General features: G+C 39.8%; 1 protein-coding gene across 4 annotated transcripts in view; it reads left to right on the plus strand.

Annotated features, from left to right (window-relative positions):
• LOC124133040 (ribitol-5-phosphate xylosyltransferase 1-like) overlaps positions 1–25,100 on the plus strand; it is a 191,106-nt gene that overhangs the window by 27,016 nt on the left and 138,990 nt on the right. The window contains exon 2 of one of the 4 annotated variants that reach the window (XM_048401770.1): positions 17,276–17,300. The exons of the other annotated variants lie outside the window; for them this stretch is intronic. Coding sequence (XP_048257727.1) covers positions 17,279–17,300 — 22 coding nt within the window. The 5' untranslated portion in view covers positions 17,276–17,278. The remainder of the gene's footprint in view (positions 1–17,275; positions 17,301–25,100) is intronic. 4 annotated transcript variants of the gene reach the window in all.

Below are 25,100 nucleotides of genomic sequence, written 5' to 3' on the forward strand. Positions count from 1 at the left end.
AATATGGAACTCAAACATAGAATAGCTTGTCCAATAAGGGCTGATGGTGATAGGTGTGATTTTAATCCCATCAAGGGGAGAAGCTTGGATCAGTGTCACTGTGGGCGGGAGGGAAGGAAGTTCCAAGTCCCTGCAGCTACTGGGATCAAGTCCACGGAAGGTTTTATGGGAAATGTGACTGATGTTTTCTGTTGATGTGCTGATGAGGTTTATGAGATGTAACAGAGTATCTCAATACATGCTTGCTAAGATGATGTTTCAATTTGCAGGGACCCAGTCAGTGTTAGACACAGCCAGTGGGGTCCCTGTATTTCTGATGAAGATTCAACATTGAAATGAATGGATATGCATGCTGTAAATTGATTGGTTGAAAAATGTTGTTAAACGGGTTTGGGTGCCAGAGAATTTTCAGACTTTCACTGTATATGAATCTTCTTCTTAATTTGGCGTTTATTATGGAAGCTGTATGTCATCCATTGGATCATGATGTCCATTCCAGGATGATGTCATAGCATTCCAACGTGATGTCACGTCAGTCTCACAATGCCGACTGTAGGGCTTGGACGAGTCCAAATTTACTACCCAGTACCCATCCCCCTATTACCCGACCCTACCCGGGTACCCACTGTAGGTCTCAGGAGATACAAGATGTCTGATTGGGAATTTATTTTACCACAGCACTTGCAAAACATATTCAGATACATGTATTAAACGATCTGGTCATGCATACACTGAAGTTGACTTAAGTTATATCTTTATTCAACCATATGAAAAATCAGAAGGAATGGGTGCATAGTCAGAAAGAAGTGCGAACATTAGTGACTTGTAGTGTAACCATAGAGTTCTAGATAATTTTTGTCATTAAACTATATATCACATGACTAACCACGGGTCCGGGTAGTCCTGTGGGTACCCGGATCCTTCTCAGGACCCAACCAACCCGGGTACCCGAGTTACCCATCCCAGCCCTAGCCGACTGGAGTTTTCCTCATAGTCCTACTTTCAGTCACTAGTTGACCTGGGCCCCACTTGATTATGTACAAACCAAATATGGATGGAATATTGCTTAGGCAGTGTGTTAAATAACAAACTAAACAAACTGATTATTTTATTATGATATTTGATCATTCGCATACTGTGCCTTTCTCGGCATAAAATAACACTTTCTCACTCACTGTTAGGTAGAATGTTCAGAAACATGTTGTTATGGAGTATACCCTGCTGACCTGAACTATTTATTACTGTTGTATCGCTACGGCCAGTATCATGTATCAGCCCTTGTCGTGCTGTCTGTATTGTATTGCACTACAAAGTTACACTCATTGTCTGCACTAAGCCTTGTGATGATCATGTTGTTGTTTGTTAAATGTTGTTTGTTAAACCTTCCTGTTATCTCGATACTCTGCCAATTTTCAATATCAGATAAATATCTTGTCCTTAGGTCATTTGCATCTTACAGTTATCTGCAGTATGATTAAAGATGTAAGTTAACATCTATTTAAAAATTGACTTCAATAGTTTTGTTAATGGAGGTATAAAAGTAAAAACTTGCATGCACGCTGGTTTTTACATTTAGAATTCCATATTCAGTATTCAACGTAATAAGCGTCCCGCTCTAATAAGTGCCCATAGTGATATTTGCTAATATATTGGCTAGTAAACAATCCCAATTCGCACCTCTTCCAATTGATCAATGTACTCAAAACTTATTTATTCCTGTATAATACGTACTCATTGTTATATGCACCCTTAATTATGGGCAATTAAATTCTGGAAAAATATATCTGTCAGACACAGACTTTTCTTTTCATTTCATAAACCTAGAAATTTATGATCTCTTTTTTTTTTTCTCACCAAAATTATATTCTAATAAGAGCCCCCTATCTTTCTAATTTTGTGAGCGCCCTGAATACAGTATGCAAAAACATATTGACATCATTTCTGAAAAATAAATACCTATGAAATAAGAACTTCCTCAATTGTAGTCAAGTAGTGGGCGTGGCCTAATTATTTTGCTTGGTTAGCCAATCAAATGCGTTACAATAACTTTATTTTATGTTTTACATCTTGACTTCTTGAGAATGTTGAGATTACAGTTGACAAATGAAGGATAGTTGTAAAAACATCTGTGAACAGGGATTAATCTAGACCTGCTCAGAGGCCGATATTCGGCCCCAGGTCTGCAGCAAATGACAGTACAATTTCCCAATTTGAATTTCAAAAAGTCCCAGTTCCTCATTATTAATGAAAACGAAAGCATTAAAAAAATCGGATTTAGAACGATCTTGTGATATTTCCACTCCCCCTCCCCCCCCAAAACCCCCCCAAAAATAAAAAAACCAACAACATTTGCCTGCTGAGGGCACTTAGTTTGGAATCCTAGGTAAATCCCTGGTAAATTAGTTATAAGACTTTATCCCATCTGCTTCAGTACAAAACACCCACCTCACATCGTGTCATCATGTACTTGAAGAAAAATGCTATATGTTAAATTGTGACATAATCCTTACTTGATGAAATGTACCATATACAGTCTCACCAAATGTTTATGTGTCCTGAATCACATCCTAGTTTCAGGCCCATAGTTTCAAAGTTGTATGGGTCCTTGTGGCCATCAGCAAATTGACGTGTCTATCTATTTGTCCCACTAAGCTGCAGTTGTATAATGGTTTAGTCAGGGACTGCAGCTTCTAAAGTCTGTGCCCCCGTCCTGATGGCAGCCTGGCAGTGTATTTTATTTCAAACACTGGCACAGATGCCAGGTCCATCATCTTGAATAGTTTGGTTTTGAAACATATAATACAAAACATGGATCCTCCTGCCTCACATGTTAACAAATTGGAATGGAATCTAAAAATATCTGTGTTGTGGCCTATGATGCCCAGTACTTTATGTGTTTCGCGATGTCACCGCACCTGTGTCACTATGAATCATGTATTTCACAAGTTGCTGTTTTCCCAGAAAACTTCAGGATCAGCCACATTTGTCACACTTCCTGGTGACTAACACCAGATACATGTACCGTATTTGACGTAATAAGCGGCCCCTCTAATAAGCACCCATGGCGATATTTGCTAATATATTGCCTAGTGAACAATCCAAATTAGCACCCTTCCAATTGATCAATGTACACAAGACTTATTTATTTGTGTATGATACGCACTTGTGTGTTATATGCACCCTTAATTAAGAGCAATTAAATTCTGAAAAAAATATATCTGTCGTGTATAAAAAGCTTTTTCTTTTGTATCATTTCTTGCTGTCGTCATAAACCACGAAATTTACGATCTTTCAACTCTTTCACCAAAATTACGTTCTAATAAGAGCCCCCATTTCTAATTTTGAGAGCGCCCTGAGAGCTTTTAGTACCTTTAATATGGTAGGTGTCTTGAGTGACAGTTTTCAGTAGCATACAGTTTTCAATATCATACAGTTATGTCTCTTTCAGATTATATGAATCATAGAAACAGTTGCTATGCAAAGTGCCGTTGTTTTAAGATAACTGTTAAGGCAGTCAGGATCTTTTTAGATCCTATTTTGAAAGAGCAAACATTTATAACTGCAGAAATGTGATCTGGCATTTTGTCAGCTGTTTCAAGACAGCACACTTTCAATTAATGTTGGTTATATATTGTATTTAATAGTTCTTCGGACCCAAGGGCATCATAAAGTGGAAAGTTGCCAGTGCGTGATAGACGACTTCAAACACAGTTGGCATTAGGATATGCCATCTAGCTGCCTTCTCGCACTGCTTTTTGGGGAGATGCAGTTTGTCCATAGTTTCTTGTAGCATACGTTTGATGTTCAGACCATTGTTTTCTTCTGTCGTACATGTGTTCAAACAAGACCATTGTTTTCTTCTGTCATACATCATGTTCAAACAAGACCAAGTTTTTCTTCTGTCGTACATATGTTCAGACAAGACCATTGTTTTCTTCTGTCATTCATCATGTTCAAACAAGACCAAGTTTTTCTTCTGTCGTACATATGTTCAGACAAGACCATTTTTTTCTTCTGTCATACATCATGTTCAAACAAGACCAAGTTTTTCTTCTGTCATACATATGTTCAGACAAGACCATTGTTTTCTTCTGTCATACATCATGTTCAAACAAGACCAAGTTTTTCTTCTGTCATACATATGTTCAGACAAGACCATTGTTTTCTTCTGTCGTTCATATGTTCAGACAAGACCATTGTTTTCTTCTGTCATACATATGTTCAGACAAGACCATTGTTTTCTTCTGTCATACATCATGTTCAAACAAGACCAAGTTTTTCTTCTGCCTTACATATGTTCAGACAAGACCATTGTTTTCTTCTGTCATACATATGTTCAAACAAGACCATTGTTTTTGTCTGTCATACATATGTTCAGACAAGACCATTGTTTTCTTCTGTCGTACATATGTTCAGACAAGACCATTGTTTTCTTCTGTCATACATCATGTTCAAACAAGACCAAGTTTTTCTTCTGCCTTACATATGTTCAGACAAGACCATTGTTTTCTTCTGTCGTACATGTGTTCAAACAAGACTTGATTGTTTATTGTGTAGCAAACATACAATGTTCAGACCAGACTTTAGATTTGTAACAAAACAGCAAAATAAACTATTAAGAGAAGATGCTGTGTTCATGGTATTTAATTTTAAAAATTCATGTTTTGAACATATAATTGTCTTCATGTTGGTATTAAATCAACCATGTCACTGTATAAGTGCAATAATCTTGAACGCGACGTAAAACCACATTTCACCTCAACTTACAACACCTATTAGAGTCAGAACACTGATAAGTACTGAAATATCGTTTGCAGATGCACTTCAAGGATTTGATAACATTCACAAGTGTTCTTGATATTTGATGCAATGGAATATTTTGTCAGAATGGCTTGATAAGATAGTTACATGTATGGTGCATTATCGACCCAGAAAAGTGCTGCTGTATGAAGATTATCGCATGCATTATCTGTAAGGTCCTCGCCCAGTATAGAGTTTCCACTCTGGCGACTCCGCAGACTATGATTCCCTTATGTCAGCATCATGGACTGATTGAAACTGAGAGGAGGCTCAGCTTGTGAAGAAAGAAGAACCTTTTTGCAGCTCTCACATCTCATATCCACTGGTTAGCATAATGGACAGGATAATAATCTTCTGCACCAAGCAGGAGATAAGTACATTCATTACGGCCTCCAGAGAGTGGTCACTGTGTTCTAGGAAAGGTCAGGGAATGTGACTCTCAGCTTCACTGTTTGATGTCTTTCGGTGTTGTAGTCATCTCATGAACAGATGCTAATATCCACGTTTATTCTTCCTCTTTTGGCAATATTGAATGAATGTGATACTGTGAAAACGTATATGGTGGTGTTTTTTATATGAAGCCGACTCTTTTTATGCTGACGAAGATTTGAAGTTGTTGTGGTATGAACAGGAGCCTTGGAGCTGTGTCTTGAACAAATTGATATTTGATCAGGTCGATAAAGACAGCCGTTATTCTGTCTCATTTTTCTTCCAGTGGGAGGATATTATTTTCTCATGAATGATTAAGATTGAAATTAATTCTTTCAATTGCCCTTTCATTTTATTTGAATAATAATTTCTTTATCATTGGTTCTTTATAAGATAATGGGAAGTAAAATCAATAATTTTTCATCTATCTACATCTTGTTTTTGAAATAGGGAAAAGATATGTGTGCTTCATTTAGGAGATAAACGTCTTGTGTTTTCACTGTAGAGCCAAGTTACCTGTAGATTAAACCATGCTAATTGAATTTTGAACCGAACACGCTGGTGGGGTGGAAGGAGGGGTGTGGGTAGGGGATGTTGACCTGTGTGTTGGGGGTGGTGGGTGGTTATTGGGTGTGGGTAGGGGATGTTGACCTGTTTGTTGGGGGTGGTGGGATGGAAGGAGGTCTGAGTGGGGTGTGGATAGGGGATGTTGACCTGTGTGTTGGGGATGGTGGGATGGAAGGAGGTCTGAGTGGGGTGTGGGTAGGGGATGTTGACCTGTGTGTTGGGGATGGTGGGATGGAAGGAGGTATGAGTGGGGTGTGGGTAGGGGATGTTGACCTGTGTGTTGGGGGTGGTGGGATGGAAGGAGGTCTGAGTGAGGTGTGGGTGGGGGATGTTGACCTGTGTGTTGGGGGTGGTGGGATGGAAGGAGGTCTGAGTGGGGTGTGGGTAGGGGATGTTGACCTGTGTGTTGGGGGTGGTGGGATGGAAGGAGGTCTGAGTGGGGTGTGGGTGGGGAATGTTGACCTGTGTGTTGCGAGTGGTGTGATGGAAGGAGGTCTGAGTGGGGTGTGGGTAGGGGATGTTGACCTGTGTGTTGGGGATGGTGGGATGGAAGGGGATCTGAGTTTGGTGTGGGTGGGGGATGTTAACCTGTGTGTTGGGGGTGATGGGATGGAAGGAGGTCTGAGTGAGATGTGGGTAGGGGATGTTGACCTGTGTGTTGGGGATGGTGGGATGGAAGGAGGTATGAGTGGGGTGTGGGTAGGGGATGTTGACCTGTGTGTTGACCTGTGTGTTGGGGGTGGTGGGATGGAAGGAGGTCTGAGTGGGGTGTGGGTAGGAGATGTTGACCTGTGTGTTGGGGGTGGTGGGATGGCGGGACAGGGAGCGGGTTGTCAGTATTGTGTAGTGTGAGCTGAAGGTGAAGTAGATTTACTGCCATCTCTGTGAAGGCTGATACAGATTGGTGTGTAATAACGGTCTCTTCAAGTTCATGGGAGGAGTCTGTTAAAGAACGTCACAGAGATGCAGGTGTGGTGTATTAGTATCCATGTCCACATGCTTCTAGAGATGTTTTATGGAAACTTGAGATATCTTTACAGCCTGTGCTAAAAACTTTTGACACTACAAGCTGAAACTTACCAAACAGAATTTTACTGGACTCGGGCTTCGGACTAGTAGCTAAGGTTGCAGACAGCATATTTGTGGTCTTTACATTTGCACACCATGCAGGGTTTAATTTGTTGATGGGTTTCTTGTGTCCCCCTGCTGTTATTGATGCCAAAGCCAATGTGAGTCAAAATTATGACAAGTTATTTGAACTTTTGTTTGCAGGAGCTCCATGATCTATTTCAAATGTGAATGACATCAAGTCTTGATGATGACTTTAACAGAAACGTTGAAGCATTGGCTTTTCATGAAGTGTGACCTTAGGTCTGGAAAAACGATGAACAAATTGTACAGCCTTATCTGTTATCAGGCTCTCCCCTTGGCCCTGAGAGGCCACGCTCTGCCTGGAGACATGTATCCGGCACGTAAAAGGAGCTGTGAGGAGTTAGGGATCTCTATCATGTTCACTGTTAACTACAGGCTGTGTTAGGAGCTAAGGTGTCTTTTCAAGCATTTAACAAAGGGAGCTAAGTGTTGGGAAGATGAATGTGTTTCACATGTGTTATAAGTTATGTTTTGCCCTATCTCTCGTATTCAGGTTTTGCTCGTTAACATTTATGAGCATTTCAGACATGTTTGTCCAACTCCACAAGTGATGATAGTGTTATGAATGTGGTCCATTGTTGTGATTGTTTTTCAGCTTTATTCAATGATCCTGCTGAGTGCTGTGATAGATATTCATGTATGAAATGATAGGAGTTATGGGCCTTGTTCTTCAAAGCGATCACAGCCTGGAAAGACCACCTCTGTGGTCTAGTGGTAGAGCGGCCGCCCGGAAAGTGAAAGGGCGGGGGTTCGATCCCCTGTCTTGTCATACCAAAAGATGGTACTTATTGTTACCATGTCTGGCACTCGGGATTAAGGAGCTAAAACAAGAACTGGTGGTTCGGAGTCTAAGTTTTCTGTGTCTGAGTGGGGTATTTATTTCAAACTGCAGCATGGTATCTCAGTGGGCTAGCACTATAAAATTGGCATTAGTCTGGACTGGTACAGGCAGGCAGGCAGGCAGGCAGGCAGACAGACAGACAGACAGACAGACATCGCTATGTAAGTGCAATAATCTTGATATTCAAACCCCATGCTTTAACACAGACTTATGGTACTAAGATAACTAGAATCGGCTCAAACCCACTGAAGTCCATCAATGACAATATTTTGAAAGTAAAACAAATTAAATCACTGAAACCGCTTTATGAATTAGTGCGGTGTAACCGTAACCCTGGTTTTTTCCCCAACACATTGGCACCGTGTTGCCCCGGGTTACTGTGATGTGAGGCATCACACAACTAGTTGATATTAGAAGCATTCACACCATTAAATTTGGGAGGCTGAAAATATTGTTGCATATTAAACTTAAATGTTGCTGTAAGCATGTGATGCTTCAATTGAAATATGACTACAGAGCAACAATGCCTTGGGTTTGTGTTTCAAGTGTTTTTGCTATAGGTTTTCGTCTCAAAGACAAAGGATTAAGGGATAGGTTTTAAGCTTTTCAACTCAAAGACAATGGATTGAGGGATAGCTTTAGAAATCAATTTGAAGTGATGTCAATAAAATCTTCAGATTCATCCCGGTCAGATCACAATGCACCGTGTCTAGGCACCAGGTTATTCCCAGTTCCATGAGGAGAAGAGTGTACCTTGATATAGACTCAACCCACAGCTACCACAACAAGGGAAGCATGCTGGTCATGGCATGCATGCTCAGAATGCACCCGGGCGCCGGGTCACGTCAGAGTTCACGCTGTCTCGCATGCATAAAAGAGGCAATGGCAGGGATTAATAAAACAGATTGTTTTTAAGTTGCCGGATATGTTTTGGTGATATTTGGGTGAACCCTTCCTGCAGAGACGGTCTGTTATTGATTTGTCCATTTGTAAGTAAGATCTCCTGTCTTGTAGTCTGTTGGAGAACAGTGTCACGATGGAGAACAATGCTTTTATGTATTTACTTACTGATGTGAATTTAGGTGTGCCACGGTATACCACAGTTTGAAATACAAATCAATACGTATTACTTGTCATTTGGAAAATACCGTTAAATAATTCAAAATACATATATCTACATAGATATGGAACAGTGAACCCATCTTTGTGCAGCTTGGCCAAACTGACCAATGACTAACTACACTGCTTGCAACTCAACCAAACCATCAGCATTGTTTCTGGATGAAACTGCATTGGGAAATCATCAATCAAATGACAATCGTTCCTGATGATTTCTGACCATTTTTTTTTTTCAAATTTAAATAACCAGCAGACTCTTTATTTATGGAATCCTTGGATCAAACCTCAAAAGAGACACAATACAGGACAACCACATACACAATACACGATTATTATTCAAAATCATACATGTTGTCATCATGTTGGCAATGCTTGCTTCAGTGACAAGTCACATTTATTAAAACAACTCCTCGCGACCAGCTTCCTGTATATTATGTGTCTATTACGCATGTGTTGTCACTATAGCAACATGGTGGACGACTACAATGTTTCAAGTCATTTGTCTTGTTTTTATGAGGTTCCTAACACATTACAGATGAAAGAACACATGCAATGTATTGTGCTATGTATCACAATCCATGAATCGATATTGCAATTCCTTGTAGTACGAAAGTCAGGCCAAAACCCATTCACAATGTGAATTTGTCCAAATGTTCAAGTTTTGACTTTGTACACGTGTAGGTCGACATATAGGTTTCTCCTTTTTCAAATTCAACTGAAATAAGGATTCAGGAATATATTTCTTAAAAAAGCCAGGGACATCTGTGAGATAAATGGCAAGGGTTGTTTTGAATGGATTTTGACAAATTATTAGTTTCCAGTTTCACTTTTTTTAGCAGCTGGTATATTTAAATAAACCCACAAGGAATTATGGAATTGTCTCACAGACGTGAAGTTTGATCCACGGTGAGCGACTTGCCATATTAAGTCACTAGGGAGATAAAGTCAGTAATTCCCAGTGTCATGTGAATTGTGGTCTGTTTTATCCAAGCGGAAGTATAATTGATTTAGTAAATATAACCTCTATCGCCAAGACATCATAATCCAGTATTTCCCTGTTTTGTAGTGTCACATGGGTTAAAAGATCCTCTTTGTCATGTTGTGGTAAAACAATGGCTCTGAAATCCTATAGAAAAGGCTATACAACCAATAAGAAGTCCCAGTGATCGATGGAAAATATGAGCTGTGGTATTGGTGGATATCAGCTACACATTTGCTGTTCAAGTAAGGGGTTGATCTATGTTCCCTCATGGGACCACAATTGACTGACATATTTGCATGTGTAAGGGACCACCATCTGACATTCTGGAATGGGAGCCATGGGACTTTGTTGGAGATAGAATATTTTTTCGGTCAGCGCTTCAAATGTACATTATATTCTCTGAAAGAAGGAGCAGACCAATTTCTTTTCCTCTCCATCCAGTGAACAGTTTACTTTTTGGGTAATGAAAAGGACAAAGTACTTCTTCTGGCATTTTCGGAAACAGTTTATATATATGTATGTAATTATTTTTGTGAAATGAGAAACATCCTGTGAGATCACCGGATCATCTTTCTTCAATTGAGATGAATACCTCAGTTGGAACATTACTTTGATACACACTGAACTGAAGTAATGTTTCATTTGTACCGAATAAGCAAGTCGGCAAGCTACCTAGACATATAATTATTGTACCAAAATGTGTTATGCGTGAGTGAGTGTGAGTGAGTGAGTATGGTTTTACACCTCTTTTAGCAATATTCCAGCAATATCATGGCAGAGGACACCAGAAATGGGCTTCACATATTGTACCCATGTTGCGAATCGGACCCAGGTCTTCGGCCTGCCGAGCGAATGTTTTAACCACTAGGGTACCCGACCGCCCCCGTGTTGTGAATGAGGTTGTGCTGACACTAGCCTGTCACTCAGACCCTGAACCATATATCCAATACAGCCCATGCAAGTCTACAGTTGTTGTCAAGTATACATTACTGACACTCAAATCCTGAAACAAATATATCCAATACAGCCCATGCAAGTCTACAGTTGTTGTCAAGTATACATTACTGACACTCAAATCCTGAAACAAATATATCTAATACAGCCCATGCAAGTCTACAGTTGTTGGCAAGTATACATTACTGACACTGACAGACCCTGAAACAAATATATCCAATACAGCCCATGCAAGTCTACAGTTGTTGGCAAGTATACATTACTGACACTCAGACCCTGAAACAAATATATCCAATACAGCCCATGCAAGTCTACAGTTGTTGGCAAGTATACATTACTGACACTCAGATCCTGAAACAAATATATCCAATACAGCCCATGCAAGTCTACAGTTGTTGGCAAGTATACATTACTGACACTCAGACCCTGAAACAAATATATCCAATACAGCCCATGCAAGTCTACAGTTGTTGGCAAGTATACATTACTGACACTCAGACCCTGAAACAAATATATCATATATATATTTGTCAGTTTATTTGTTTGGAAGCCAAAAACATTCCATGGAATTTGATGCATCAACAAAACTAGAGTTGCTTTTAAGGACTGGGGGCACAGGTGATCCAGTTGTCTGATGCCCCACAATCTCAGTGCAGAGTTGCGTCCCTGGAGCATACCAGAAACCTAACATCATGAGTTTGAATCCGGGGTTTGCCACAATTACAATGCTTGTTCATGGGTTTCACCAAAGTGGTAAACACCTGAAACCTGCATCACTTCGAGCTTTCCTCCCACATTAGGCCGACATGCCATGAAATCACTGGAATAGGGTTCAAAGCGGAGTAAAACCAAACTCACTCACTCACTTTTTCGATGATTACATAAAGATGGATACTTTGTGAATATTGAATGTCAGTCAACCCATTTCTATGAAGCAGTAACATGAAAAACCACGAGAGTTGTGAGGAGTGTGTCAGGATGGATTGTTGCCGATGACTCAAGATGGAGCTCTTATGTCATACTTCAGCCTCAGTTTGGTCTTGAGTGTCCTTTAGAATGTTTAGACGAGTAAACAAGACCATCAATCATGATGGCAGACCTCTGATCCTTAAAACGGATGATGAATTGTTGCATGTTCCCCGAACAGAGAACAGTTCACTACAAGTACTTTATGAGCTCTGAGTTCAAACATGCATTCATTGACTTGTGTGAAGTTTATTTTTCATTAAAGGTTACATTATTTCGTTAGTAAAATGCCCAGGATTGTGTGTTTCAGTTCTCTTTTGTCTCTTTGATCTAATGTTGTTGGGTAGAATAATGTTTTTTCTTGGAGGGTGTTTGGTTGGCCTAGTAGTACAAGCGTTTGCTCATTACCTCAAAGACATGGGTTTGATTCCAGCGGTATGTGAGGTTCATTGTCCCACTGTCCCTCTCAGCGATAGTATGTTGGAATGTTACAATGTTTCTGAAAACAATAAACAACCATTCTCTGTAACAAACCTCTGTCTTGTAGGAGACTTTGCTTTAACTGATGCCTATTATCACACAAAAATTCATGATTGTCCGCTAGTCCAAGACTGCTAAATTGTGCTGAGGACAAGTAAGAATCCAATGATTGTACTTTATTCTCATTTAATATCAGTTGAGGGGTATAATTTTGAACCAGTTCTCAGTACTTCAATTTTGTTTCAGATTGGAATTGAATAAAACTGACCGAATATGTAAACGTAGTAAGCATTTTTGTCTTGTTCACGCAAGATTTGCTACAAATTCTGAGGTCAAGTGAAGTCAGGTTTTCACAAGTCCTATGGGCTAGTCATAAAAATACTAATTTCTAAGCCCGTTATGACTGTCCTATGTAAGCTTAGACTTTGTTTGTTCCATCTATGGTTTGACTTCTGCTTTGTCCTTCAGCAGACTATATAACCAGAGCAGACAATTGTTCCCTCTTGGTTTGATTAGGAAATGAACACACCATCAAACAGGCCTCTTCTGGAATGATTTACTCAAGTCTGGACTGCCATTATGACAGCATCCCACACATAACCTATTGGCCTAAAGCTGGGAGTACCACAGAATCACACACAGAATGTTTAGATTTGATAATATTGTCAATTGTGAGAGCTGGTGGAGACTGTGGAGGTTTATCTGTAACGACTCAGACCAACCACCGAAGCAAGCTATGGCGAATGTTGATGTAATGTTGTGATTCCCGTATTCAGACAGGATATTTTGGTTGGTAGATAACGTGGATGAATTTGAAACCTATGAGGCAGAAGGCAGAGGGATTTGTTTGTGTAGGGATTGTACGAGGTCGTCTTTATCCCTTCTATCCATGCAGGGCTGTAACGTTAATGGGATTAGTAAGAAGCCTGATCGGACACTGATATGGATAGAGCAGGATTGTTGGTATCACTTGAGCTGCTAGACATGTGGAGTAGACACTGTGTTTATGCCAGGCTGTACATGCTTAGCAATAGATACTATAGCCAGGTAGCCAGGGTAATTTGTTAAATGGCTGAGGTGGGCTAGAGAGCTTACGGCAAGCTGAAACTTGAGTTATTGAAGGTGACTTGTATTGTGTACCGACTTGTGCAGTGATTGAATAAAACTTAATGCATCATGGTTACTGTTTAGATGATCATTTAAAAGGGTAGAATCAGATTGGGTCTTGTTTTGGACACAATTGAAATGTCACTTCAGCCATGGTGTAGACATGCTGGAAGAGGTGTAGCTTGTTATTGAATGGCGAAGAAAAATAAATTGAAAACTCAACATATAAATGACAATGGTGAGGGAATGAAATACATCACATGAACTTCAATGTGAAACAGATTTGTTGCTAAGTCAGCCTATTTTTCACCCACTTGATCATAATGTCTTGACAACAAGTTACGGTAAACGATATTACATCCCAGGCCCCATTTTACAAGCCATCTTAGAAATAAGATGATCGTAAGCCCAATGATATATCATTGGATCTTGACAATCTTAGCACTAAGATGATCATAAGCCCAATGTCATATCATTGGATCTTGACAATCTTAGCACTAAGATGATCATAAGCCCAATGTCATATCATTGGATCTTGACAATCTTAGCACTAAGATGATCGTAGGCCCAATGTCATATCATTGGATCTTGACAATCTTATGCTTAAGATGATCGTAAGCCCAATGTCATATCATTGGATCTTGACAATCTTAGCACAAAGGTGATCGTAAGCCCAATGTCATATCATTGGATCTTGACAATCTTAGCACAAAGGTGATCGTAAGCCCAATGTCATATCATTGGATCTTGACAATCTTAGCACTAAGATGATCGTAGGCCCAATGTCATAACATTGGATTATGGCATTATCTTAGCACTCAAGATGGCTCTGTGAAACAGGACCCTCAAGTGTAACACATCTATGGGTCTGGGGCCATTGCCCTTTGCAAGTCAACGTGGTACTCTGAAATATTATTATCTTTTAAAATACATTTTTTTTTATCAGTTTTTGGGCCCACTTGCACAAAGCGATCTTAGCGCTACGACTGTTGTAAGCCTATGTTAAAGAATGGGAGTTATGATCATCTCATTGCTAAGATCACTTTGTGCAAGTGGGTCCAGGAGAGCATGTAGTTTGAAATTCAGTCTAAAAATATCATGCATGTTTTATGATTACAATTAGACACATACAGTGAAATGTTTACACATAAATTAAAAAAAAAAAAGAAGTTAAAAGTTTCAATATGTAACTGTTTCAGATGGTTTACAAATTCCTAACCTGCTGGTTCACTAGTGTTCCTGGGGGCGGTCGGGTAGCCTCGTGGTTAAAGCGTTCGCTCGTCACGCCGAAGACCCGGGTTCAATTCCCGACATGGGTACAATGTGTGAAGCCCATTTCTGGTGTCCCCCGCCATGATATTGCTGGAATATTGCTAAAAGCGGCGTAAAACCATACTCACTCACTCACTCACTCACTGAACATCTGTCTATGTTGTTAATATCTCATGAAAATTGGTTTTGTGTTTGCGGTATTTATTTTGACATTAACACAGTTACTGTTCCTTTAAAGTTTATCACACCTTTTCATGGTTTCCCCATAAGAATACATCTTTTTTTTGTATTCTGTCATCAATTTATTTAATTTTATTAGGTATCCAGTGAAAAAGGTAAATATCCAAACCCTTTTAGAGAAAAAAAATCACTCCAGATTAAATGAAACCCAAGACGAGGAAAGTTGAGGTAAACGTGTTAAGACATTGGCAACAGAAAAATGTCAAAACCTTCAAAGTTTATGCAGCCTGTTGTTTTTTTTTTGCCAAATATAAGCAACATCTTGACATAATCATTGTATTCATGCTACGAAGAAAAGCCATGTTTGTCAGTCACAGCAAAGCCTTACAGAAATACAATGCCGAAGAAGAAACTTGACGAACATGATGCCCAGTTTCTGTCTCATGTTCAATTAGAACATTAGTTATTTCAAAAAGGATGAAATTAGTTTTGGCATGTATTATTTAAGTGACGAGCAAAACAATTTGGTGCCGGAGGGAGATATAGCCGAATATATAATCCTGTATACAATGCTGACTTCACACTGTTAATGGGCATTCTAGGTATGCTTACTAGGTTTGTTTGTTGTTTAACACTGCACTCAGCAATATTCCAGCTATGTGACGGCGGTCTGTAAATAATCAAGGCTGGACCAGACAATCCAGTGATTGATGTCATGAGCATCAATCCACGGAATTGGGATACGATGACATGCATCAACCAAATCAACAAGCCTGACCATTCGATTCCGTCCACTTAGAACAAGCATTGTCGCCTTATATGGTAAGCTTGGGTTGCTGAAGATCTATTCTACCCTGGATCTTCACAGGTCTGTTTACTCGGTATCCATTGACTTACAAATCATAGGATAAATCAAGCATCACAACAAGATAAGTCAAACACCACGACCGTTGGATAAGTCAAACACTTCGACCGTTGGATAAGTCAAACACCACAACAGTTGGATAAGTCAAACACCATGACAGTGGGTTAAGTCAAATACTACAACAGTTGGATAAGTCAAACACCACAACAGTGGTATAAGTCAAACATCACAAGAGTGGGATAAGTCAAACACCATGACAGTGGGATAAGTCAAACACCACAACAGTGGGATATGTCAAATACTACAACAGTTGGATAAGTCAAACATCACAACAGTGGGATATGTCAAACATCACAACAGTGGGATAAGTCAAACACCACAACAGTGGGATATGTCAAATACTACAACAGTGGGATAAGTCAAATGCCACAACAGTGGGATAAGTCAAACGCCACAACAGTGGGATATGTCAAACATCACAACAGTGGGATAAGTCAAACACCACAACAGTGGGATATGTCAAACACCACAACAGTTGGATAAGTCAAACACCATGACAGTGGGTTAAGTCAAATACCTCAACAGTGGGATATGTCAAATACTACAACAGTTGGATAAGTCAAATACTACAACAGTGGGATAAGTCAAACGCCACAACAGTGGGATAAGTCAAATACTGCAACAGTGGGATAAGTCAAACACCACAACAGTTGGATAAGTCAAACGCCACAACAGTGGGATATGTTAAATGCTACAACAGTGGGATAAGTCAAACACCATAACAGTGGGATAAGTCAAACACCACAACAGTGGGATATGTCAAATACCACAACAGTGGGATAAGTCAAATGCCACAACAGTGGGATATGTTAAATACTGCAACAGTGGGATAAGTCAAACACCACAACAGTGGGATATGTCAAACGGCACAACAGTGGGATATGTTAAATGCTACAACAGTGGGATAAGTCAAACACCACAAAAGTGGGATAAGTCAAACACCACAACAGTGGGATATGTCAAATACCACAACATAGGGATATGTCAAACACCACAACAGTGGGATATGTCAAACACCACAACAGTGGGTTCAGTCAAATACCACAACAGTGGGATAAGTCCAACACCACAACAGTTGGATATGTCAAATACTAAAACAGTGGGATAAGTCAAACACCACTGCAGTAGACTGTAAGTCAAACGCCACTACAGTGGGGTAAGTCAAACAGCACAATAAAGGGATAACTCAAATACCACAACAGTGGGATAAGTGAAATGCCACAACAGATAAGACTAGACATTAACAAAAACTGGGACATTAACAAAGACTAGACAGACCTAAATTGTCTTGCGGTACCCTTTTGGAATAATAGGAGACCTATTTTACCATGAGAATTACTGTTGTTTTCTGTACAGGGACAGATTGGATGGTGACATAATGTGGGTTTGATTCCCAAATATTATTTATGGCCTCAAATTAGTGTCCCAATTGTCAAGTGTCATAACGTACATACCATTTGGGCACAGATATTCTGTTCATAATGAACCAAACTTATTTCAGGCAATGATTTCAAAGCAGCGAAGAGGTGAGGAACTCTACCACATTATGTTAATTTGTTGTTGAATTGTTTGAATAATGAATTTTCCGTTTAGGTAATATTGATCTGTTTATGCAGATACAAATGGTTCGTTAGTTAAATTGAAGAGTTTGATAATTATCTATTCATTCATTGCATGCAGAATTTATTTTATCATTTTGCATGAATTCATTGTGCACGATGCCTTGACATGTATAATTGGCTGCACAGGAGCAGCTGAGCCTGTACAGTCAACATGGTCAGGTGCATATAACGTATACCGTATTCGACGTAATAAGCGCCCAGGGCGCTCTCAATATAAGAAATAGGGGGCTCTTATTAGAATATAATTTTGGTGAAAGAGTCGAAAAATCGTAAATTTTATGGTTTCTGCTGACAGCCTGAAATGATACAAAAGAAAAGTCTGTGCGTATTATACACGACAGATATATTTTTCCAGAATTTAATTGCCCGTAATTAAGGGTGCATTTAACACACAAGTGCGTATTATACACGAATAAATGTACACGAATTGTGTACATTGATCAGTCGGAAGGGTGCTAACTGGCATTGTTCACAAGCCAATATACTGGAAAATAACGCTGTGGGCGCTTATTAGAGCGGGGCGCTTATTACATCGAATACGGTATACAACGGGCAAATATTCCATTATCATACAGAAGTATTCCTTTATTACACCGAACATTCTGCTGTAAAGTGCAAAAATGCTTTCTCAAACTAATAAGGTAAAAGGTGGAATCTAATTTTTTTATGGCAGTAAGTTATTTTTACGCAGTTAATTTAAAAAATTGACTCCTCGTTTGTATTAAGCAGCCTTGGGGAGTTTTCGATATTTTTTGTATCTTTAATCAATTTACTTAAAAGTATTAGAAATAATGAAGGTACTTCTTCACATAGTCCGTGGCTGAGAACTACATTTCCCCCTAAAGTGAATGGCGTTTTGCTGTGGGGAAAGAGGGGCAGTAATGGACTTGTTTCTGGTTTCATGTAATGCAAACACTTTTCTAGTTGCTTTTATTTTGTTTCCAATTAAATTGTGAAATCTAACAGGTGAAACTGTTCCAAGTCCGATAAAGGAGTTATTTTCAATGGGGACATGCACATTATAAAGACGTTTAAACTTGTTACTGAGGAGAAATTTGTTTTCGTGTGTGGACTTACTGTTTCTAGAAGTATCTGCGAATCCTTAACTGCCTCTCACTCCATTTCATACTTGTTTCGTTTCCATTCATCAATGTTTGAAAAAAATACTGTCTGTTTTTGTTAAAATAGATGTTAGTTTGACGCAAGACCAGGGTTTTACGCGACACACAAATCTGCGTCCAGTAGGCTCAAATGTAGAGAACGGATCAAGATCAGTTATGGGTGTCTCTTATTTCATCCACCAATCACCAATCAACTGTACACATGATCAGTGATTCATTCCAGGCTATAAAGTAATTATCTAAACGTACATTACTCTACACCATTTCTTTACTTTACAGGACCCCCCCATTGCCTGTAGGGACCTTTACAATTCATTATTTGGGGGTCCCCTGGATCCCTACTATTGTAAGTCAAGTGAAAACCCTGCGTAAGACATCGACCTAGAATTCAATACAGTAATCACATACACCAAGCAGCAGGTTTTGCAGGCTTGTCTTTTCACTCAGATATGACATCATACCAGCACGATAACAGTCTTTTTTTGAAAGACACAAATGAAATTTTGAACTCTGTCTTATCCCTCGCTTTGTACATTGTTCTGAAATCTCCCATTGTGTATTTAGGTGTAATAATCCTGATTCATAGACGCTGGGATTGGATGGCCTGAATGGTTGAACGATGGCTGTGTGCGAGGTGCATCCCCTGGGCATGGCAGAAACTGATGATTGTGGTTTTGAATCCCCGATCGACTTGATTGTGTCTCTAGGTTTGTAGCACCATGTCATGCTCGTGGGTTTCACCAAAGTAGTAAACGTCTGAGACCTGCATCACTTTGAGCTTTCCTCCTACATGCAGTACGATGTAACTGGAATACTGTTCAAAGTGGCATTAAACCTCACTCACTCACTCACTCACTCACTCACTCACTCACTCACTCACTCACTCGTTAGGTTTTGCAAGTCTAGATTGCCTCAGCTTTGAAATTAAGCATTATGGGCTCCATTTGGATTTTATTTTTTATTTTGTAGATATATGTGTTATGATAAGATAACTTTACTTGCGAGACTAACTGTTAGTCTTGGCTGCAGGTTATCCACAGCATCAAATATTCACAGGTCTCATTCTCACAGCAAGACTAAGATTGTCATCTCGTATACAGAGTTTTTAAGTGTAAAGCACTATACGCAAAAATGCACACCCTGGGCTAAAAATAAATCCAATAAATTGTAAAAGTGTTTTCTGTGATTTCTTCTGTGTGTAAATTCGTACAACACCATCTGAACTGTGGCTCTTGTTTCATCAAACAGCCATCAGAATCTTTCAAATGATTCCAATACTGATGTCAATGAGAGCGATATCCCATTAAACACCCCCAGTAACTGGAAGAAGGAGAATTTTGTCACACTTAACCGCTCCAATAAGAGAAGTAATGACTCCTTGGCCACCCAAGGCGACATCATTAAGAAAGCAAATCTAGCTTTCATTACCTCACCCTACTTCGGCCTCGTTAATACCTGCACTACCTGGATAATTCAGAACCAGATGGGGGCTTAATGATACACCTGACACACTGGTGTCAGATCAGGACACAGGTGTTATCACAAGGTACATACTAGCTCTCCGAATGTGTTCTTTTTGTATTCTTCTTGGAGTTTATCAAGGCGTGCCAGCTTGATGTAGGAGGAATCTTAGCTTGAAGTGATGCATGTATGCACCACTGAGTTTGAAGTGTGTGTGTGTCCATGGAATGACACTGTGAACTTTACGTAACATGTGGGTATGGGTCATCAAAGGCACTTCAAGATGCTGTGCAGAGATGCATCCTTTAGACATACCAGAAACCTTGTGTTAGACTAACATGTTGTCTCTGAAATAAACATATTTTACAGACAAAATAGTTGTTAAATTATTTAAATTTCAGTCTGATACTGCAGTAATCAGGACTTGCCAAACATTATGGACTTGCCAAACATTATGGACTTGCCAAACATTATAGACTTGCCAAACATGATAGACTTGCCAAACATTATGGACTTGCCAAATATTATGGACTTGCCAAACATTATAGACTTGCCAAACATTATGGACTTGCCAAACATTATAGACTTGCCACACATTATAGACTTGCATGAGCTGTATTGGGTATATTAATGTTTCAGGGTCTGAATGACAGAGTAACCTCGGGTCATCACTGGGCGTTAGATCCCAGATTTTCCCTGATAATGTTTCTAGGTTTGTCAGCACAAAACCTGTGCTCGTAGTTTCACCAGCATGGTAAACATCTGAGACATGCATCACTTCGGGCTGTCCTATAAGCATGTCAATCTAACACACAGTGATAGAACTGACCACACCCACTCCTTGTACAGTATAAATGTGTTATTTGTGAGCTTGTTTTCAGCACTAAAGCATGCTTTGGGAAAGCACAATGTCACAACTTAATGGAAGGTAATTGGATTCTTCGTATTCAAGTATTGTATCAGTGTGTGATCATGAAGAATTTGCACCACAGGCCGAACTGACTCATCACTTTGTGGTGATGTGATGTTATCTACGGGTAATACACATCATGGAAAGTGATTTAGTTATCAACAGGAAAGACTGTCACATGCTGTTGGTCCGACCCTTCTTAATGTACCTGAAACTAACATTCATCATAACATGTAGTAAGTACACATGCAAAGTCATGTTTGAACAGCTTCAATCAAACGCTACAAATAATTTCTGGTGTAAAGTTCCTTAAGTATTGATCACTGCAACTAATCTCTGGAGATGAGTGTTCCTTATCAACTATTGAACACTATATACAGCTAATTTTCTGGAGATTTGTGTTCTTTCAGCTATTGAATAGGGAAGACTCACAGTGTCTCCACTCTTCCTCTCACTTTTTAAATGACTGTTAGTCAAAAGATCATGAATATTTAATACTAGTCGTCAATCTTTTAACATGACAAGTTTTTAACACAATTCAATTATTCAGGTATTGGGGATGCCATCCCATCTATATTGTATGGCAGTCCATGTCTTTGATTTCCACTTATCTTACCAATTCATATGAAGCAATACCAACCACAATATCCCAGGAGTGTTTTTGTCTGGAATTTCTATTACAAGCAGACCCACTGTTCCCATGCAAGTATACCTCGTATTGAATGGAGGAGTCCACAGACAGATTAGCACTATTGGAGTGCTTAAAAAAAGACCATTTAGAACAATCTGATGGATGAAATACTGTTCTCGATGAAGCAGTTTGTATGCAGGTAATGATTAATGGACAACTTGGGACGTCGGAATGAGACGTTAGAAAATGGTAATGGCTCAAAATTTAACAGAAGCATTATTTTTTTTTATCGTGGATAGACGATGGAAATGGATGTTGGTTACTCAATTTAGGAGATTTTGAATGATTTCTGGATTATTATATTGGTTTGATTTTTTATTTCATTTTTGTGCATTTCTCCACGTTCCGATTTATGGACATCTTTGTCTACTTTAAGGCCATGGATCCCCAAAACATGAAGATGCAAATCTCTGGAAGAAATTGGATGTTAAGTGTGAAAAATATGAAAAACAAAATGTCTGCTTGTCATTTTAGAATAAGATTTTGGATAAGTGCCGGTACCCTCCCGTCATCTGTGGCAAGGGGGCAGGGGTGACTCTGTTGAGTTGCGTCCCCTGGGCACACTAGAAATCTTTGATCATGGGTTCGAATCCCAGTTCATCCTGATTATGCTTCTAGGTTTGTCAGCACCATACCCGTGCTCGTGGGTTTCTCCAAAGTGGTAAGCGTCTGAAACCTGCATTACTTCGGGCTTTCCTCCCACATTAAGCTGACACGCTGTGATATAACTGGAATACTCTTCAAAGCGGCGTTAAACCCAACTCATTCATTCACTCATCTGTAGCAAGCTCATGCAGTCATGATTTTATCGTGTCAGTAAAATCCAAAAATAAAAATCTTTTTGGAATCTTGGCAATCTTGCTTCTGTCAGATGTACATCAAACTGAAAGAAACTTTAATAAGACGGTTCTTTATAAGACCGTATTCAAATGGTTTTTCTCACATACATAACAAATCGAAGCGTTGACATGTCACTAAATCTCTCGGCCTGATTTCTGAAGACATCTTAATGAGTTTCCAACCACAAAGGTACTTAACTTGGAGAAGTATTTACACATTGAATTCTTTGGGAAAGTTTTAAATGTCAGCTGTCTCTGTAACTCTATTCTCTGCGATGGCTTCTATAATGGAAGAGCAGCAGTGGATGAGTGTTTGACAAACTCACGGCCGATGGAGATGTTTCCATAGCCTGTTGACAATGACAGAAGGCAAATCTCACTGAAAGCTGGATTCTCTATCTGGGATCAGGATTGGTTTGGTACAATATCGACAATATGCGCCAAGTCCATCACTAGTCTTGACAGCCTGAGGCTGGATTGACTTAGTACTTTTTAAGACTTTGTGTGTAGTGTTATCTGCCAAGAGACTTACATCCCTGTCATACCGCAGGATAGACTAACATACAGTCTCTGAAATGAACATATCGTACAGAAAAAAACAGTTGTTCAGTTATCTTAATAAAAATATAATAAAAGGGAGCCCAGTGACTGTCTTCATTTCCTGATACTGGAGTAATCTAGACTTGTCAAACATTATGGACTTGCATGGGCTGTATTTGATATATATTTGTATCAGGGTCTGTAAGACAGACTAACCGCAGCAGTGTAACGTCAGTTCTATTGTGACAAGTGATTAGGGAACATGTATATTTAGTTTTCAATATTCCCTGAAAGATTTGACTCCATGTTGTAGAGAGATTTTCAGGAAACAACTTGAAAATTATTTTACCTAAAGCCAATGAGGAATCACAGGATACATGTACACATAAGGATCAGATAAAACGTAATTCCATGTTTGTTGATCGTTTAACGCCACACTCAGCAATAATTCATGGATATAACGGCAGCTTGTAAATAGTTGGGGCGGGACAAGACAATCCAGTGATTGATATTGTGAGCAATGATGACAAGCTATCAACCAGGTTGCTGAACCTGACCACCAGATCCATTTGGTTGCCGCCTATGTCTGGCATAGGTTGCTGGAGACTCTTTCTTATGTCTAGCATAGGTTGCTGGAGACTCTTTCTAACCTGGAGTCCAAGAGTTTCGGAAAAACCCCATAAGAGACATGTATGTAATGGTAACTTGAGTATGCTCGTTCTTTTTATGTAACTATCTTTTGTGACACTATGATAAATGGATAACATCCGTATAATCAATCATATTGCAAGTGTGACACAGACCACTCAGAAAGATGTTCATGTGCTCCCTTTGGAATAAAAGTGGACTATGTGCAGACATATTGTTTTCATCTGTGCAGCTGTATGATCTGAGATACTGCTGACACTTCATTCACTCACTCATTCATTGAGATTATCTTTAAAACATTGATAATGTTGCTCATGATGTTGGCCACTGGTATGCCTTGCCCTGCCTCCATTATCTACAGGTTGCCTAGATACAGCTGGAATGTTGTTCATGATATCGACCACTGGTGTGCCTTGCCCTGCCTCCATTATCTACAGGCTGCCTAGATACAGCTGAAATGTGGTTCATGATATCAACCACTGGTTTGCCCTGCCTCCATTATCTACAGGCTGCCTAGATACAGCTTGAATGTTGTTCATGATATCAACCACTGGTGTGCCTTGCCCTGCCTCCATTATCTACAGGCTGCCTAGATACAGCTGAAATGTGGTTCATGATATCAACCACTGGTGTGCCTTGCCCTGCCTCCATTATCTACAGGCTGCCTAGATACAGCTGGATTGTTTCTCATGATATCAATCACTGGTGTGCCTTGCCCTGCCTCCATTATCTACAGGCTGCCTAGATACAGCTGGAATGTGGTTCATGATGTCGACCACTGGTATGCCTTGCCCTGCCTCCATTATTCACAGGCAGCCTAGATACAGCTGGAGTGTGGTTCATGATGTCGACCACTGGTGTGCCTTGCCCTGCCTCCATTATCTACAGGCTGCCTAGATACAGCTGAAATGTGGTTCATGATGTCGACCACTGGTATGCCTTGCCCTGCCTCCATTATTTACAGGCTGCCTAGAAACAGTTGAAATGTGGTTCATGATATCAAGTACTGGTATGCCTTGCCCTGCCTCCATTATCTACAGGCTGCCTAGATACAGCTGAAATGTTGTTCATGATATCAACCACCGTTGTGCCTTGCCCTGCCTCCATTATCTACAGGCTGCCTAGATACAGCTGGAATGTTGTTCATGATATCAACCACTGGTGTGCCTTGCCCTGCCTCCATTATCTACAGGCTGCCTAGATACAGCTGAAATGTGGTTCATGATATCAAGTACTGGTGTGCCTTGCCCTGCCTCCATTATCTACAGGCTGCCTAGATACAGCTGGAATGTTGTTCATGATATCAACCACTGGTGTGCCTTGCCCTTCCTCCATTATCTACAGGCTGCCTAGATACAGCTGAAATGTGGTTCATGATATCAACCACTGTTGTGCCTTGCCCTTCCTCCATTATCTACAGGCTGCCTAGATACAGCTGGAATGTTTCTCATGATATCAACCACTGGTGTGCCTTGCCCTGCCTCCATTATCTAC

This window comes from Haliotis rufescens, unplaced genomic scaffold (genome assembly GCF_023055435.1).
Source record: "Haliotis rufescens isolate VD_foot unplaced genomic scaffold, xgHalRufe1.0.p SCAF_23, whole genome shotgun sequence".
Classification (NCBI taxonomy): Eukaryota; Metazoa; Mollusca; class Gastropoda; order Lepetellida; family Haliotidae; genus Haliotis; species Haliotis rufescens.